Source organism: Pituophis catenifer, unplaced genomic scaffold (assembly GCF_029215685.1).
Source record: "Pituophis catenifer annectens isolate HBS135680 unplaced genomic scaffold, rPitCat1.0.hap2 SCAF_17, whole genome shotgun sequence".
Lineage (NCBI taxonomy): Eukaryota > Metazoa > Chordata > Lepidosauria > Squamata > Colubridae > Pituophis > Pituophis catenifer.
The window spans coordinates 3,285,174-3,303,435 of NW_027256897.1; the positions used below are offsets into that span (position 1 = coordinate 3,285,174).

General features: G+C 45.1%; 1 protein-coding gene across 1 annotated transcript in view; it reads right to left on the reverse strand.

The window, feature by feature from the left end:
* The window catches only part of FKBP15 (FKBP prolyl isomerase family member 15), a 36,619-nt gene extending 18,525 nt beyond the window's left edge, over positions 1 to 18,094 (reverse strand). The window contains exons 1-13 of the mRNA XM_070955744.1: positions 18,037 to 18,094; positions 10,660 to 10,769; positions 9,246 to 9,330; positions 8,968 to 9,037; positions 7,730 to 7,804; positions 6,460 to 6,558; positions 5,117 to 5,266; positions 4,884 to 4,952; positions 3,820 to 3,963; positions 2,676 to 2,818; positions 2,310 to 2,358; positions 1,096 to 1,215; positions 89 to 182 (exon numbers count right to left, since the gene is read on the reverse strand). Of these exons, the coding sequence (XP_070811845.1) occupies positions 89 to 182; positions 1,096 to 1,215; positions 2,310 to 2,358; positions 2,676 to 2,818; positions 3,820 to 3,963; positions 4,884 to 4,952; positions 5,117 to 5,266; positions 6,460 to 6,558; positions 7,730 to 7,804; positions 8,968 to 9,037; positions 9,246 to 9,330; positions 10,660 to 10,769; positions 18,037 to 18,089 (1,261 nt within the window). The 5' untranslated portion in view covers positions 18,090 to 18,094. The remainder of the gene's footprint in view (positions 1 to 88; positions 183 to 1,095; positions 1,216 to 2,309; positions 2,359 to 2,675; positions 2,819 to 3,819; positions 3,964 to 4,883; positions 4,953 to 5,116; positions 5,267 to 6,459; positions 6,559 to 7,729; positions 7,805 to 8,967; positions 9,038 to 9,245; positions 9,331 to 10,659; positions 10,770 to 18,036) is intronic.
* Between the last annotated feature and the right edge of the window lie 168 nt (positions 18,095 to 18,262).

Consider the following 18,262-nt stretch of genomic DNA (forward strand, 5'->3'; position numbering starts at 1 on the left):
AGGCCTTGATTTTTTTTCCCACTACTTTCCACTAAGAAACGTAGGTTGAAAATGAAATGCAGGCTGAGAGTTAGATGGATTTACGTGCCTTGGGCTGCTATCTGAGGAAAAGCAGCTGGGGAGGATGGTTTCAGCGGAGAAGAGGTGACGGGATGAGCAGCTTGTCGCAAGGTGTTGGGGTCCTGGAATACACAGGGGAGGCTTTGCGTTAGTTTTTTCCTTGTCATCCTAAATCCCTTTTCTCCTTTGATATGCCACTCTGAAGGCAGCACAAATTGGACAGCCACGTAAGTTCCTTGACTTATGACCATAACTGCAGGCTCAAATATGGCCATAAACTGAGAACTATCTGTATCTTGTCATGCCTTCCCTGATTGTTTCATCCATCCATCCATCCAGTCAGTGGTGGGATTCATCGGTTGTAACAACCAATTCACTTCGTGCGTCCTCCAGAAGCTGGAAATGGGCCCATTTCCGGACTTCCAGTAGGCCCGTTTTTCGCCCTCCCCAGGCTCTGGAGGCTATCCTCGAGCCTCCGGGAGAGTGAAAATGGCCTCCCCCGGACACTGGAGGCCCTCCGGAGGCCGGAAACAGGCCCGTTTCCCAACTTCTGGTAGGCCCATTTTTCGCCCTTCCAGAGCCTCTGCAAAGTGCCCTGCGCTTACCTGGCATCCAAAACGGGCCGCGTGGAGACTCCTGGGAGGGGATGGGCGGGGTCAGCCAGTCCTTGGAACAACCGTTTCGGCGAACCAGATTAAAATTAACATCTGGTTCGCCTAAACCAGTGCGAACCGGCTGAATCCCACGTCTGCATCCAGTCAGTCAGTCAGTCAGTCAATCAATCAATCAATCTAGCTACCCGTCTCACATATGTGACCCTAGGCAGCTTACGATAAAATGGTAAATTACATAGTATAACAAATTACATCAGTCTAAGGAAAGAATTGGGAAGAAGAATCCATCGAATGGTTTCTCAGAAATCTCCAAAACTGGTGTGTTTTGGAGCAACGTTGATCCTGGCGAACAGTAGAGATTTCCCTCCCCCTCCCACCTCCCTTTGCAGTAGCCTCCAGATTCCGAAGCCCACCCACCCACCTCGATCTCCGAATCGCTTGAGTCTAGCTGGGCCGGAGCCGAACCGGATAGGAAAGGCAGCATAGGTTGACCCATCTTTGCCATTCGTGAAATCAGCTTTGCTTTCGCCACGTCGGGGTTCTGACAAGGGACAAAAAAAGAGAGAGAGAGAGAGAGAGAGAGAGAGAAAAGGAAGCGTTGAGAGAAAATATCCAGATTTCCTGAACTCAGCCTGTAAAAATCAGTTCCGTCTTTCAACTTTGAAGAAAAAAAAAAAACACAGGCAGCGCTGAGTCCCCTCAGTTCATCGGAAATGGATTCGTTCCAGCGACTCAGAATGAGTTCACACTGACAGGAAGCTGCAGTCAGCAAAATTCAGTTTAGGTGAACAGAGTTTAGATCAAACCCTGAAATTAAAAACTGGATGGATGGATGGATGGATGGATGGATGGATGGATGGATAGATAGATAGACAGACAGACAGACAGACAGACAGACAGACAGACAGACAGAATCTGAACCGGATTCTAGATAGATAGATAGATAGATAGATAGATAGATAGATAGAGTAGATAGATAGATAGAATCTGAACCGGATTCTAGATAGATAGATAGATAGATAGATAGATAGATAGATAGATAGAATCCGAACCGGATTCTAGATAGATAGATAGATAGATAGATAGATAGATAGATAGATAGAATCCGAACCGGATTATAGATAGATAGATAGATAGATAGATAGATAGATAGATAGATAGAATCCGAACCGGATTCTAGATAGATAGATAGATAGATAGATAGATAGATAGATAGATAGAATCAATCCGAATTGGAGCAAACCGGTAGCATTTCACTCCTGATACAACACTTAATGAGAGTCATAGGGAACAAATAAGCAATCAAATCATACTAGGAAACAATATCAATATAAATCGTAAGGATATAAGCAACAAGGTTACAGTCATACAGTCATTAAGTGGGAGATGGGTGATAGGAACGATGAGAAGATTAATAGTAGTGCAGACTTAGTGAATAGTTTGACAGTGTTGAGGGAATTATTTGTGTAGCAGAGTGATCGGGGAAAAACTGTCCTTGTGTCTAGTTGTTCTGGTGTGCAGTGCTCTATAGCGTTGTTTTGAAGATAAGAGTTGAAACAGTTTATGCCCAGGATGCGAGAGGTCTGCAAAAACGACGGAGAAACGAAAGCCAAGCTGGATGAACCGAAGACTTACCGCTAGTTGTTCACTGAGGGAGTTGGATTTGGCCCGCAAAGCTGGCTCCCTGTGGCATTATAAAAAGTACAATCTTAGAACAGCCTGAGCGGCGTAGAAAGTCTGTTTTTAAGAATTTAAAAGCCTGTAGCATTGTTACAACCTCAGTTGCTTTAAGATGCGGGGGCTTCAAAATCTCAGAATTCCCCCATCGAGTTAAAAAGTCCACCTGCCTTTAACGTTGAGAAGGACTGGCCTAAAGCCTTTGAGTTAAATACGAAGAGTTACTAGCCTTCCTCAAGTCTTCCTCAAGCAGCAGACACTGCCCAACAGAGACATCCACGTGCAGGAGAGGATTGAAAAATTCAGATCAAACTGGTAACTCACCCAGGCTTCGGTGGTAGGGTGCTGGGAGGCAACCCTGCAGAATCGGTGCTGAGATGTTCAGTGTTTGGGCCTGGAGAGGGCGCGAGGGAGTCCCTGGGGGCCACATTCTGCCCATTCGAAGCAGCCTCCTTGGCCAATCTCACCTAAGAAAGATGGAGAGAGGGTGGGCGTGGCGTGAGAGAGAATAACAGAGTTGGAAGGGACCGTGGAGATCTTCTAGTCTAACCCCATTCAGACAGATCCTATACTCGTGATTTTTTTTTTTTTTAATTTGATTTATATGCCGCCCTTCTCCGAAGACTCAGGGCGGCTTACAATGCGCTAAGCAATAGCCTTCATCCTTTTGTATATTTATACAAAGTCAGCTTATTGCCCCCACAAACTGGGTCCTCAATTTACCTACCTTAGAAAGGAGGGAAGGCTGAGTCAACCTTGAGCCTTGGCGAGATTCGAACCCTGCAGTAATTGCAGGCAGCTGGTCTTAATAACCAGCTTAATAACAGGGTGGCTTAAACCCCTGTACTACCAAGGCTCTTTTTATGATGGTGAACCTATGGCATGCATGCCAGCCCCTTAATCATCTTTATTACTCTCTTTTCTGCACTCTTTTCTTTTCTTTCTTTCTTTCTTTTTTTTTGAAAAATATATATATATATTTAACATCTTAAACATAAAATACATCTTTTGAGAGCGAAGGTTTGGTCCGGTCATAAATAGGTACAATTGCTCACACTTCTTTAACGAGCTCGATTCCAAATTTCATCCGTTTACATCTTTTAAAATAAAAGTCAAACCATTTGTCACAAATTCTAACATCTTAATCTAAACATTTAGCATTCTATCGTATCACCATAAATCTTAATTTCCAAATGAAACGCAACTCCTTTTTCTACGCGATCTTTAGTTTCCAAATAAACACAATTCTAATTTTTATGTCATTTTATAAATCAGAATTCCATATATATATTCCTTAATCTCAGGACCCATTTCATCAAATTTCTATTTTAACCTCTATTAATTTACGTCTAATTTTCTTAGGCTTATTAGCAATTACAATAATCTTTATTATTCTCTTTTCGAGGCAGAGACTACATGAGCCACAGCTGGCTCGGAAGCACCCCTGAACAAAAACAGAATGACTTACCCTCTTGACTTCCACCTCAAAGGCCAGCGTGGAGTCTGGAGGAACACGATTCGCCACTCCCTGGGACCCATAAGCCAAGGCCGGAGGGACAACTAGGAAACGCTTGCTTCCTCTCTTCAAGCCAAGCATCCCTTCTTCCCAGCCCTTTTTTGGGACAAAACAGAAAGTCAGGCAATAAGAACAGCTGAGATTTAACTCGCTCTCTTAAGGCTGAAAAAAAGAGCTTTAAATTATATGGAAGGGGTTAATTTCCAGGGGTGAAATCCAGCAGGTTCTGGCGAACCGGTAGCGGAAATTTTGAGCAGTTCGGAGAACTGGTAAATACCACCTCTGGCTGGCCCCAGAGTGGGGTGGGAATGGAGATTTTGCAATGTCCTTTCCCTAGGAGTGGGTAGGGAATGGGGATTTTTCAGGAGTAGGGAAGGAATGGGGATTTTGCAATATCCTTCCCACAGGAGTGGGGAGGGAATGGGGATTTTTCAGGAGTAGGGAGGGAATGGAGATTTTGCAATATCCTTCCCACAGGAGTAGGATATTGGTGGCCCTTGGTGCTCTCTGAGCTTGTTTCTTGCAGACCTTTTATTACCAAACTAGGTAACATCATTAGTGCTAGCTGATTTAGCTAATACCTGCAAGTATACAGCTATTTTCCTGAGGATATCATCTCCCCTCTCCAGGGGTGAAATGCTCCCGGTTCAGAGAACCGGTAGCGATGGCAGTTTGAGGCTCTGCCCACTCGCCCGGATTGTCGTTACTTCCTGGTTTTAACCAGGAATTAACCTGTTTTTTACCCTCTGCACATGCTCAGAAGGGTTTGCGTATACGCAGATGATCGGCGCGTGCACTTCCGAACCGGTAAGGAGGGGAAGGAGATTTCACCCCTGCCCCTCTCCCAATTTGAGAGGACTCTCTCTCTCTCTCTCTGATTGCAAACACGAGGATCTGAGTTCAAGGTCTTCCCAACCTTTTGAGCAAAAGCTACTTAAGCAACCCAGCTGAGATGGAAAAGCCGAAGGTTTAAAAAAACCAAAAGCCCCTTCGGAGCAGGACTGCATCCCTCACACCTTGATGACTTTGCCAGAGCCCAGCTTCAGACGGAGGAGTTTCTCCTTGTTCACGTTGGAGTCGAACACCTGCAAGAAATAAAATGCAAAGGGGCTGTGGAAAAGTGGGGGGGATGGACAATGCAGCGCTTCGTCGCACGGAGGGAGGGCAATCCTGCGACACTGAACCCCTCCCCCCCAAGGTCTTCAGGAGTTGAGAACATCCTTTCTTTTTTCTCCCGGGTTTTTTTTACCTGCCCCAGAGCAGAGTTCTGGAAGAGCCAGCCGGTGAAGGCAACTTCGAGCGCGTCGCCCATTTCCACAGCTGGGCCGTCTCCGAGGATGAGGTCCTGGCATGCCACCGAATCAGGGGAAGGGCTGCTGTTATACTTGGCGAGGCAGAGCTGTGAGCGAGAAGAAGAACCCAGTTCTGAGTCATGCCAGGCAACTGGCATTGGGCTTATGGGATTGTGGCATCCAGGGGTCACGTGATCGCCAGGAGGGAGGGAGAAAGGAAGGGAGGGAGGGAGGAGAGAGATAGTAGATGGGATGAGATGGGGAGGGAGGGAGGAAGGGAGGGAAGGGAGGGAGGAGAGAAGAGAAGAGAAGAGAAGAGAAGAGAAGAGAAGAGAAGAGAAGAGAAGGGAAGAAGAAGAGAGATAGTAGATGGGATGAGTTGGGGAGGGGAAGGAGGGAGGGAGGAGAGAGATAGTAGATGGGATGAGATGGGGAGGGAGGGAGGAAGGGAGGGAAGGGAGGGAGGAGAGAAGAGAAGAGAAGAGAAGAGAAGAGAAGAGAAGAGAAGAGAAGAGAAGAGAAGAGAAGGAGAGAAGAAGAGAAGAAGAGAAGAGAAGAGAGATAGTAGATGGGATGAGTTGGGGAGGGAGGGTAGGAAGGAAGGGAGAAGAGAGATAGATTGGATGAGATGAGATGGGGAGGGTGGGAAGGAAGGAGGGAAGGGATTAGAGAGATATTAGATGCAATGAGGGAAGGAAGGAAGGAGGGAAGGGAGAGAGGAGAGAAGATAGATAGATTGGATGGGGAGGGAGGGAGGAGAGAAGAGAGTAGATGGGATGAGACGAGATGGGGATGGAGGGAAGGAAGGAAGGAGGGAAGGGAGGGAGGAGAGAAGAGAGATAGTAGATGGAATGAGGGAGGGAGGGAAGGAGGGAAGGGAGGGAGGAAGGAGAGAAGAGAGATAGTAGATGGGATGAGATGAGATGAGATGGGGAGGGAGGGAAGGAGGGAAGGAAGTGAGGCAAGAAGAGAGATAGTAGATGGAATGAGGGAGGGAGGGAGGGAGGGAAGGAGAGAAGGGAGGGAGGGAGGAGAGAAGAGAGATAGTAGATGGAATGAGGGAGGAAGGGAAGGAGGGAAGGGAAGGGGGAAGGAGATAGATAGTAGATGGGAGATGGGGAGAGAGGCAAGGAAGGAAAGAGGGAGAGAGATGGGAATGAGAGAGAGGAAGGAAGGAAGGAAGGAAGGAAGGAAGGAAGGAAGGAAGACAAGGACAGATGAAGAAGGACAGTGTGGCCACTCAAAACAGCCATTTCATTTTGCCCAAGAGTAGGACTAGCTTTGGGCACTATGTGGGCACCTGCTTGCCGAACTCCACGGCTGCTTTCTCAGATTCGAACATGAGGGACCAGTTTTGCCTCTGATCATCATAAAATGTTCCATAGTTGTTGGGTTGGATCTAGTTAAACAATAAAAAGGACAAGCATCAGTTCTGGATGGTAAATTCGATATCATTTCAATTAGTTACGAAGTATGGCTGACGGCTTTTAAAAAGCAGACGGTTTGGAGAGTGTTAACAAAATCCCAGCCAGACATTTTAGAGAATAGAAAACTTCTAGTATGTGTGACAAACCGCTACAGATAGCACAGTTTTAAGAAGTGAGGGGGAAAAAAAATCACAGGGCATAAAAAATAATGCTAAGGAAAATGCTTACAAAATAAAAATGATGGCAACGTTGTGCAAAAAAACCCAATAGTAGCAAATCCTGGTCCCAAATTTTCGTTAGCCTCTAAGGCTAAGTGAATAATATATTTTACTAGCTGGACGCCTGTGCTTCGCTACGAAACGATGTGCTCGGGCTTGATCAATTGACACTTGCAGCCTGAAACGTAATGTAGAATGTGTAACTCCATAGCATCAGAGTGTGTTAATATAATGCAACTGGCAGTTGGAACAGAGAGAGACAGGGAGGAGAATGTCCCAGCCTGCAGCATCCATCGGTATTCATCTGGCTAGCATCCTGTCAGTGTGTGAGAGAGTTGAGGGATGTTTGGAAACTCATAACAGTATTTGCTGTGTGAACAAGAAGGAAGCTGGGCGTGGCTTAGCTCAACTGTTCTATAGTAAAGCTGCTTGCTGCTGTGAAAGTGAAACTGAAAGTGAAACTCCTCTCCTCTGCTTGTGTTTTTGCATTTGGAACAGATTCCTTTTGAGGTGGGGAGGGGGAGTAGAATTCCTTAGGATCAGAGTGTGTTAATAATAATATAGGAAATACTAATGCTCTGATGGTCATTTCGAAAAATCCTTTCTAGTGAGCACCTAGAAGCCAAGAGGAACATATGTGGCAAATTTCAAGTTTGTAGGCTTTACGGTTCTGGAGATTTTGTGATTAATGCGTGAATGGTTTTTGCTTTTACATATATATATAGATAGATGTCCCGGAGATTGTGATGTCTGACTCATCTTTTATAGTTACACCTGGGACTTGTATTTTACGAATACAAGGGGGACCAGAATCTTTGCTGCTAATTAAATCAATTAATCCTTGCTGTTAATCAATCCAGGACTTCATGACACCTTTTCAGATCCATGTCAAAGTTTCTCCCGACATTTAACCACCAGGGCTCACCGTGAATACGAAGCCTGGGTGGATTCTTGCACTGGTGATCTGCTGCTGCTGGTTGATATAAAGCAGGATCCTGTACTGGATTCCATACGGCACGGGAAAAAAGGAAGGAGAGGAAAAAACAAGAGATGTTCAGAGACCCCCAGCAATTAAATTCACATGGAAAAGATCTTATTTAATTCAGGTTTAAAGTGTCCCGTAAAACCTATGACTTGAGTTGAAAACCTGGCTCTAGCTTATTGTCTGATATGAATCCGGCCAACTGTGACTGACTCAGTAAACCGGGATTAAGCCAGACGGCTTCGGTCAGTAGCTTCCACATGTAGCCGCAGCTTTCATGTGTAGCTGCAGGTATAAGTAAAATAAAAAGTCAAGATAGAAGTGCAATACCTGGAAAGGTGGAATTTGAATTGCCCAAGCAACGGTTCTCATCTTGAGTCTGATGATGAGCCATCAACTACAGTCAGGTTTCAATGGGTTTAGAATTATGGTCCAATCAAAAGAGGGAGGGAGGAGATGGGAATGAGAGGGAGGGTGGGAAGAAGGAAGGAAGGAAGGAAGGAAGGAAGGAAGGAAGGAAGGAAGGAAGGAGATGGGAATGAGAGGAAGGAATGAGTGGGAGGGAGGGAGGGAGAGAGAGAAAGGAAGGAGGGAGGGAAGGAGGAAGGAAGGAAGGAGAAGGAAGGAAGGAAATGGGAATGAGGGAGGGAGGGAGAGAGGAAGGAAGGAAGGAGATGGGAGTGAGAGGAAGTAATGAGGAAGGGAGGGAAGGAGGGAGGGAGGGAGGAAGGAGGAAGAAAGAAGGAAGGAGATGGGAATGAGGGGAAGTAATGAGAGGGAGGGAAGGAAGAAGGAAGGAAGGAGAAGGAAGAAAAGAAATGGGAATGAGGGAGGGAGGGAGGGAAGGAAGGAAGGAAGGAGAAGGAAGGAAGGAAGGAGATGGGAATGAGGGGAAGGAATGAGAGAGAGGGAGGCGGGGGAGAGAGAAAGGAAGGAGGGAGGAAGGGAAGGAGGAAGGAAGGAAATGGGAATGAGGGAGGGAGGGAGAGAGGAAGGAAGGAAGTAGGAAGGGAGGAAGGAAGAAAGGAGATGGGAATGAGGGGAAGTAATAAGAGGGAGGGAGGGAGGGAGGGAGGGAGGGAGGGAGGGAAGATAAAAAGGAAGGAAGGAGTAGCAGATGGGACGAAGATGGGGAGGATGCCAAACAGGATGCAAAGGGAAGCATGAATCCCACCTCTTACCTCCTGGGTGGTGTGGCATCCCACCACAGCTGCTCCGTATTTGCCTTGTTTCACGTAGGTCCCGTTTGTGCTGGAATTTCAATTGTAAAAAAGGGGTGCAGAGAAGAGCAATGAAGATGATTAGAGGGCCGGAGGCTAAACGGTACGATGAACCCTTGAAGGTATGTCTAGTCTACCGAAGAGAAGGATTGCCCTCTTCCCTCTCCAAAAACGCACCCACCCTTAAGGGCAAATATTCCTTACAAGTGGGGAGTAAATACGGGAAATACGGTACTTACAACCGATAGGCGTGAACAGCCGTGGCTACGAAGACAGAGGGTGCTCCCGCAGGCGGAGGAGGCTTCTGCGTTGGGGGCCCCACACCTGAAGCAGAACACCAGGAAAGAACTTGGGCATACATGTTACGGAGAGGTGCAAGTCGAAACATCTGGAAAACCAAGCTCTGACGACGGAGTAAGGAAGACTCCGTCTTGCTTAGCGTCTGAAACGTTGGCCTCCGTTGTGGCCATAAATCCGAGAGTTACCTCTATTCGACAAAGGGACCCCCACATTCATTGATTTGGGAGGGGGGTCATGATCAGTGGTGAAATGTAAAATTTGTTACTACCGGTTCTGTGGGCGTGGCTTGGTGGTAGGAGGGTTAATGTGCCTGGGTGGGCGTGGCCAACTTTTTATTTATTTATTTATTTTTAAAAGCATTTTTTCTACAACCTCTTTGGCAGAAAAAAATGCTTTTAAAAGCCTCTGACGATCAGGCAACTCAGCTGGGATCGTCAGAGGCTTTTAAAAACATTTTTTCTATAACCTCTTCGGCCGAAGGGGCTGTAGAAAAAATGCTTTTAAAAGCCTCTGACGATCCCAGCTGAGCCGCCTTTTTTTTTTTTACTTTTAAAAGCATTTTTTCTACAACCTCTTCGGCAGAAAAAAATGCTTTTAAAAGCCTCTGACGATCAGGCAACTCAGCTGGGATCGTCAGAGGCTTTTAAAAACATTTTTTCTATAACCTCTTCGGCCGAAGGGGCTGTATAAAAAATGCTTTTAAAAGCCTCTGACGATCCCAGCTGAGCCGCCTTTTGTTTTTTTACTTTTAAAAGCATTTTTTCGGCCAAAGAGGTTGTAGAAAAAATGCTTTTAAAAATAATTAAGAAAGCTTCTGATGATCGTGTGGCTCAGCTGGGCATGGGAGGGTGTCAGGGATTTTTGCTACCGGTTCTCCGAACCACCCGCTGCCATCGTTACCGGATCGGGTGATCCGGTCCAAACCTGGAGCATTTCATCCCTGGTCACGGTCCCACAAGTTCAAGGACTGTAATTTAACACCAGCTGTCTGCAATTAAAGTAAGATCGAATCTCGCCAGGTTCAAGGTCGACTCAGCCTTCCATCCTTTCTAAGGTAGGTAAATTGAGGACCCAGTTTGTGGGGGCAATAAGCTGACTTTGTATAAATATACAAAAGAATGAAGGCTATCGCTTAATGCATTGTAAGCCGCCCTGAGTCTCCGGAGAAGGGCGGCATATAAATCAAATTAAAAAACAAAATAATAAAAAAAAAGGACCCCTTCACCAACTGAGCATTTTCAGACCTTTTATCCCAGCCGGATCCATCGGGGGACGCCATTTCATTCCCCCGCTGGAAAAAGCTCTATGTGATTTCTACTTACGCATTCTGGATTTTGGCCAACCGTTACGTACCTGCGGCCGGTAGATTTTTCTTGGGCTGTTTGGGTGCTGTATACTGGAAAAATTCGTTCCCAGTACCAGAGGTTGCCTGGTCCATGCCGAAGAGAGAGGCCAGCCTGGCCCTGCAGAAAGAAGTGGGGAGGGAGGAAATGCCCAGTTAATAAAGAGAAATAAAGATGAGAACTGATTTAGAATAATATTAGTAGTAGCTTGAGATTGAAATAAAAGGTCCTTGTGCTCTCTGAAACTTGGATGTTTTCTCGCAATGATGCTACCTAATTTGGGTCATGAAACGCCTGCCAGAAAATAACCAAACTCCGAGCTACTGTATATAAACAGGGAGCAAGCTACACTCCGTAACACTGGTGATGTTACCTAGTTGGGTCATGAAACGTTTGCAAGGAAACAACCAAGCTCAGAGAGCACCGAGGACCTCTCAAAGATGCAAACGCCGATAACGAAATTTGTTTCAGAGCAAATATAAAGTGATTGTATTATATGTTGTAGGGGCGCGGTGGCTCAGCGGCTAAGACGCTGAGCTTGTCGATTGAAAGGTCAGCAGTTCGGCGGTTCGAATCCCTGGTGCCGCGCGACGGGGTGAGCTCCCGTTTACTTGTCCCAGCTTCTGCCAACCTAGCAGTTCGAAAGCAGGTAAAAAATGCAAGTAGGAAAATAGGGACCACCTTTGGTGGGAAGGTAAGAGCGTTCCGTGCGCCTTTGGCGTTGAGTCATGCCGGCCACATGACCACGGAGACGTCTTCGGACAGCGCTGGCTCTTCGGCTTTGAAACGGAGATGAGCACTGCCCCCTAGAGTCGGGAATGACTGGCACATATGGGCTCCACTTACAACCTGCATTTAATGGTACATGCAACGTGGAAACTCTGATTTGCACCGAACCAATGTTTTTAAAAGCTAGGAGTTTAGAAGAAAAAAAAAAACACAAGATAGCTGTGACCAGCCATAACCCCTAAGCCAACCAGGCACTGCCCAAATTAAATAGGCAAATTTGCAAAATCGTTTACCCCTTGCTTTGACCACGCCCACTGGGAAACTGAAGCAAAACAATGAGGACCGGCGCCATAACTGAGTCACCTTATGCCAAAGCATGAAAGAATTCCGCTCTGCCTTGAAATCCTGCCCTGTTTATATCCGTATTCTTCAGAGCTAGAAACTTGTGTAGTAAAATCAATCACAAAAGCACGAGAATTTGATCAGCGCTCAATACAATCGCCAAGCCCCAAAATATTCAGTTCTGGGGTTAAACAGGCTCCCCTAAATATTCCGGGATGGAAGCGCAATTTTAACAACCTTCACACCAAAACGTAGCACCCCCCCGCACCCCCAAAACCGAGGCAAACCCACCGACCCGTGGGCAGCTTGCCAAAAATACTCGGTCCGCCATGAGTCTGCCATTGCCACCTTCAGCTCCGCCTGGTTGTGCGTCTCTCTCGGACAACCTCGGTCTACTCACAACCTTCATGACTGTTTTACTGAAAGATAATCCCATTTTCCCTCCCCTCCTTCTTCGCCCATCTTGAAGCATCAGCAGGCCAAGGGGCGGTTGGAAAGATAAAAATGCAAGCTCGGGTTTGCAAAAAAAAAAAAAAAATCCTGAATTTGCACAAGATCAGGTCTCTGGAATTGCGGAGCGACCTTGGAAAGGTAGAGGCTCCTACCTAACTTAAAGAAGCCGGTAAGTGGAATGGAATGGAATGGAATGGAATGGAATAGAATAGAATAGAATAGAATAGAATAGAATAGAATAGAATAGAATAGAATAGAATAGAATAGAATAGAATAGAATAGAATAGAATAGAATAGAATAAGGGTAGGGTAGGGTAGGGTAGGGTAGGGTAGGGTAGGAAGTACCCTAGAGTAGAGTAGAGTAGAACAGAATAGAATTAGATTAGATTAGATTAGATTAGATTAGATTAGATTAGATTAGATTAGATTAGAATTAGATTAGATTAGAATAGAATGAGGAAGAGGAAGAGGAAGAGGAAGAGGAAGAGGAAGAAGAAGAAGAAGAAGAAGAAGAAGAAGAAGAAGAAGAAGAAGAAGAAGAAGAAGAAGAAGAAGAGGAGGAGGAGGCCATTTTTCGGGCCATTTCTGGGCCGTTTTCCGGCTGTTTTCAGGCCCATTTTCACACCATTTGGGGGCCATTTTCAGGCTGCTTTCGGGCCAAAAACAGCCAGAAAAATGCCCCCCAAAACAGCCTGAAAACAGCCCGAAAAATGGCTTGAAAACAGCCCCAACTTTAGGTCTGCATGCATAGGCCAGCTGGTTTTCAGGTTTCCGGTGCTCCAGCGTGCACACATGCACACGCATTCCGGTTTGGGCACTCGGTGCCAAAAAGCTTCACCATCATTGGCATAGATTAACTCCAAGGCTAACATCAGACCAACAGTCAAATAAACAATACCCCAATCAAGAAACCGCCAAAGAGTCATCAGTAAACAGGCCAGCCGAAGAATCGCTAAGAGCGCCGCCAGCCACCCAGACAGGGAAAGACACTAGAATATAAACTGAGAACAACACTTACTATCCACTGATGACGTTACCTAGTTGGGTCACGAAATGTCTGCAAGAAAACCAATATTCTCCTTTTATTGGTCAGTACACCAACGCTTGCAAGATCTGCTCTGGTCACACCCCCTTTTGTAAGTCCCCGAGACCAATTCTGGGCACCCCACTTTAAGACGAGTTCAAATTCGGGGGAACCGATTCAGAAATGATGAACGGACTTTCTGCCTGACTAGGTGGCTCCAGTGGCTAAGACGCTGAGCTTGTCAATCAGAAAAGTCAGCAGTTTGGCGGTTCGAATCCCCAATTTTGGTCTCCTGCGTGAGCAGGGGGTTGGACTAAATGACCTCCAAGGTCCCTTCCAACTCTGTTATGGTTACTGATTACTGACTTTAATGAAACGAGACTGGAGGAAGAGGGCGCCTATAGCCAGATGGATAATAATAATAATAAAAAAAAGACTGCCTTATGGTTACTTAAATTTGCATTGCCTGCTAATAAACATTTTAAACAATAATATAAAAATAAGCATTTTGTTCATCCACACGAAGTTTATTCGTGTTTATTCACGAAGATAAAGAGACAGCCCAGAACAGGACAGTCGTTTCCAATTAAAGTTTAAGCCTTCGTGGGGGTTTTTTTTTTCCCCAACTCAAGAAAAACACCATCTATTTATCTCCTTCCCCTTCTTGGAACAGGAAATTAAAGGAAATGAGACAGTATCCCGTGATGTGAGCTGGCTTGGATTGTGGGGCCTGGAGAGCTGGTCCATCACATGGTCCTCATTTGCTGAGCTAGCTCTGGGTGGAAGGAAAGGGGGAAGAGAGAAAAAGGAAGTAAAGCTGAACCAAAAGGAACAGGATCCTTGACACCCTATTCAAGTGTTTCTCGAATTTTTGAATTCTGCAGACTTTTTTTCTGGGCTACGATCTGCAGAATCCCGGGGCGGCCAAATCTACCAATACATCAGCTGAAAGAGAGATATTTTAATCTAGACCTCCCTTCTCCCCTGTCAGCCTCATTCCACGTCACCTAAAAGGATATTTTATATAAATTTTATATACTGTATGACTAAAGGATATTTAACACCAATGTTGAAGAGAGGGAGAGAGAAGGGGGAGAGGGAGGAAGGAAGAGAGAGAGAGAGGGGAGAGAGAGGGAGAAAGGGAAAGAAGGGGAGAGAAAACGAGGGAGGGAGAGAAAGAGAGAGAGAGGGAAGGAAGAAGGGAGAGAGAGATGGGAAGAGAAAGAGAGGGAGGGAGAGAAAGAGAGAGGGAAAGAGATGGGGAGGGAGAGGAAGAGAGATGGGGAGAGAAAGAGGGAGGGAGAGGAAGAGAGGGAGGGAAGGAAGGAAGGAGAGGGAGAGAGATGGGAAGAGAAAGAGAGGGAGAGAAAGATGGGGAGAGAAAGAGAGAGAGAGGGAGAGAGATGGGGAGAGGAAGAGAGAGAGGGAGAAAGAGAGAGAGATGGGGAGAAAAAAAGAGGGAAAGAGAGAGGGAGAGAAAGAAAGAGGGAGAGAGAGAAAGAGGGAGAGAGAGATGGGGAGAGAAAGAGAGGGAGGGAGAGAAAGAGAGGGAGGGAGAGAAAGAGAGAGGGAAAGAGATGGGGAGAGAAAGAGAGGGAGGGAGAGAAGGAGAGAGAGAGAGAGAGAGAGAGGGAAAGTTGGCAAACATTAGCTTTCCCCAAATTGAAAAGTGCAAGAAGTCCACCCAACAAAGGCCAAAGGAATTGTGGGACTTGTAGTCCCAGTTTATCTCAAAAAAGCGAGGCTGGGGAAGGCCGCTTCTCAACTACCTTCCCTGTCTGGTCTATCTCTGCATCTCAAGGGTTTGAAAGGCATGGTTGGAAACCGCCCAATGGGTTGCAAAATCCTCCTTTTTTTTTGCAAATCCAAGCTCTGCTGATCACGAGAATGCAATTGTGGAGTTTCCCTATTATGACATTTCCTCCTGACCTTCCTATTTTGGATTTTTTTTATTCCCCTTCCCTCCTGAGAGTCTTTTCCATACAAAACTATTGGCAACGGTAGAGATAGGGAGCTTTCTATTTTCTATTTTCTATTCTACTCTACTCTACTCTACTCTACTCTACTCTACTCTACCCTACCCTACCCTACCCTACCCTTATTCTCTTCTCTTCTCTTTCTCTTCTCTTTCTCTTCTCTTCTCTTCTCTTCTCTTCTCTTCTCTTCTCTTCTCTTCTCTTCTCTTCTCTTCTCTTCTCTTCTCTTCTCTTCTCTTCTCTTCTCTTCTCTTCTCTTATTCTATTCTATTCTATTCTATTCTATTCTATTCTATTCTATTCTGTATGCAAACCACGATCCCGAAACAAGAGTCTACCTTGCAAGCCAACACACTGTTCCCCACAACCAATTTGGGATGGAAAGCACAGAATGATGGTCAGACGTGCCGCGAAGGATGGTTTGCGTAGCTTAAATTTTAATTCTTTCTCTGACGCCTTTCATTTCTTGGGCGTCATATTTTTATTCTTTTTTCTTCTGTGCTTCTGCATGCTGCTTTAACCTGGAATAATGTAGGTAAATATGACAGGCAGGAATATCTCCCCCCAATTTCTCTCGTATTTCCAAAGCCAGCGGAGTCACGCAATCACTAATCTAATCAACACGAGCTTCTTCCCACCGAACCCTTTGCCCCGACCGATCTCTTTTATTGCACCATCTCGCAAGCTGGCTTGCTTAACTAAGCACATTCTTGCGACATTCAGAGACAAGATAATGATTCTCCCCACCAGCCTCTTTAGTGACCACACAACTACCAAGAAGGATCCCTATTCTATTATGCCCGTTTATGTCATTAATTTGGGAAATAGATTGGTCATTCATGATGCAGGAAAGAAATATGTCCTCTTACGAAAATGGTACAAATTGACACAAGAAAACAGAAACTACCATTAAGCTTCATTTAACCAGTAACTGCCTCTATTTTTAAAACAAGAATCTAAGATTCAATGTTTACTAAAGCAGATCTCGCCAACCCGGCGTCCTCCAGATGTCAAGAATACAACTGTGAGGCCTCAGACAACACATTAAATTAGGCTGTCCTGGGCTGTGGTTTATTGAGTTACAAATTCACAAGCCACGCCAAGCAATAATCTATAATTTTACCAGCCTTAATGTTGGTTAAAGTATGCAACCAAGTAATTTGTCAGGTTGCGGCGTAATGCAGTGTGTGTGTGAACTCCCCGTCTGAGAATCCTTGCTGATTATTTTAGATATTCAATTTATGTGCCGCCCATCTCACTCCGAAAAGCGGGTGGCTTCGAAATGCTTGTAGTTATCATACTAACAAACGCAGAAAGCAGCGGGGTCACAAGTCATAAAGAGAAGCCCTTGTTGGCAAGTCTAATTCAGTTTCTCCCATGGAAACAAAATCTGCATGCCTACCCCCCACCCCAACCCTCTTCTACGGTGACAATAACCCTGCAAGGTAGGGTAACTTGAGAGAGAACATAGGGAGATGGGTGGTTAAGAAATGATAGATAGATAGAGATAGGGATAGAGACAGGTAGATATGTGATAGAGATAGATAGATAGATAGATTTGATAGATACAGATAGATAGATAGATACAGAAGATAGAGATAGATAGAACAGATAGATATAGATATAGAGACAGATAGATATATGATATAGATTAGATAGATATAGATATAGATAGCTACAGATAGAGATAGATAGATAGATAGAGATAGAACAGATAGATGATTGATAGATAGATAGATAGATAGATAGATATAAATAGAAACAGATAGATATACAATATAGATTAGATAGATAGATATAGAGATGATAGATATAGAGAGACAGATAGATATACGATATAGATTAGATAGAGATAGATAGAGATAGATAGCTACATATAAATAGGTATAGATAGAGACAGATAGACATGATAGAGATAGATTAGATAGATAGATAGATAGATAGATAGATAGGTATAAATAGAAACAGATAGATATACAATATAGATTAGATAGATAGATATAGAGATGATAGATATAGAGAGACAGATAGATATACCATATAGATTAGATAGAGATAGATAGAGATAGATAGCTACATATAGATAGGTATAGATAGAGACAGATAGACATGATAGAGATAGATTAGATAGATAGATAGATAGATAGATAGAGATAGATAGAGACAGATAGATAGATATACGATAGAGATAGATAGATAGATAGATAGATAGATAGATAGATAGATAGATACAAAAATAAATGTCTCTGTTCACATCACACTCTTAGCCTGATTACTGAGTCTGCTCAATACAAGCTAATCAAACAGGCTGGGTCCTCACAACACGCCAAGCCACAAACACAAACCAGGGTTAATACAAACCATGCCAACCACGTGACACAAACAAGGTTAGTCTGCCCTAGATAAATATACGGGGAGAACGCAGCTTCTGTGTTACGAATGAGTCCCTTAGGAATAGGGCGGTATATAAATTAAATAAATAAATAAATAAATAAATAAATAAATAAATAAATAAATAATAAATAAATAAATAAATAAATAAATGAAGATTATAGTTTTTCACTCAAATGACCCTGTTCTCTTGCTGGAATGCATAGAATGAATGAAAAGAAGTTTAAATGCCCTCTGCACATGCTCAGAGGCACTCTCTGGGCTCAGAAACCCAGCTGACTTTAGACCCCCATCCAGAAATTCAAATGCCCTCTGCACATGCTCAGAGGCACTCACTTAAAATAACAGATATATATTTTAGCCCCAAGAGGGGTGCTCCAAGTTGCCCCCCCTCAAGTTTGACAAGCGAACGGAAGTAGCTAGTTCCTCTTCCGGTCCCGCCCCCAACCCCCCCCCCCTCCCGCGCTCTCACCCCCCCGTCGGAGACACGAAGTCGGCATCCTCCTCCTCGGCGCCCCCGAACATTTTTTTTGGCCGGTCCGCCTCGCCCGGCTGCTTCCGTGCTTGGCGGCAGTGTCGTAAAAGCGCCCTGTGGCCGAAGTCCGGCCCACTCCAGGAAGCGGCTCCGGGAGCACGTGACCCAACTACGGCTCCCGGGGAGGGCCAAAATTCTCCCCTCCCCGCAACACGCCGCACGT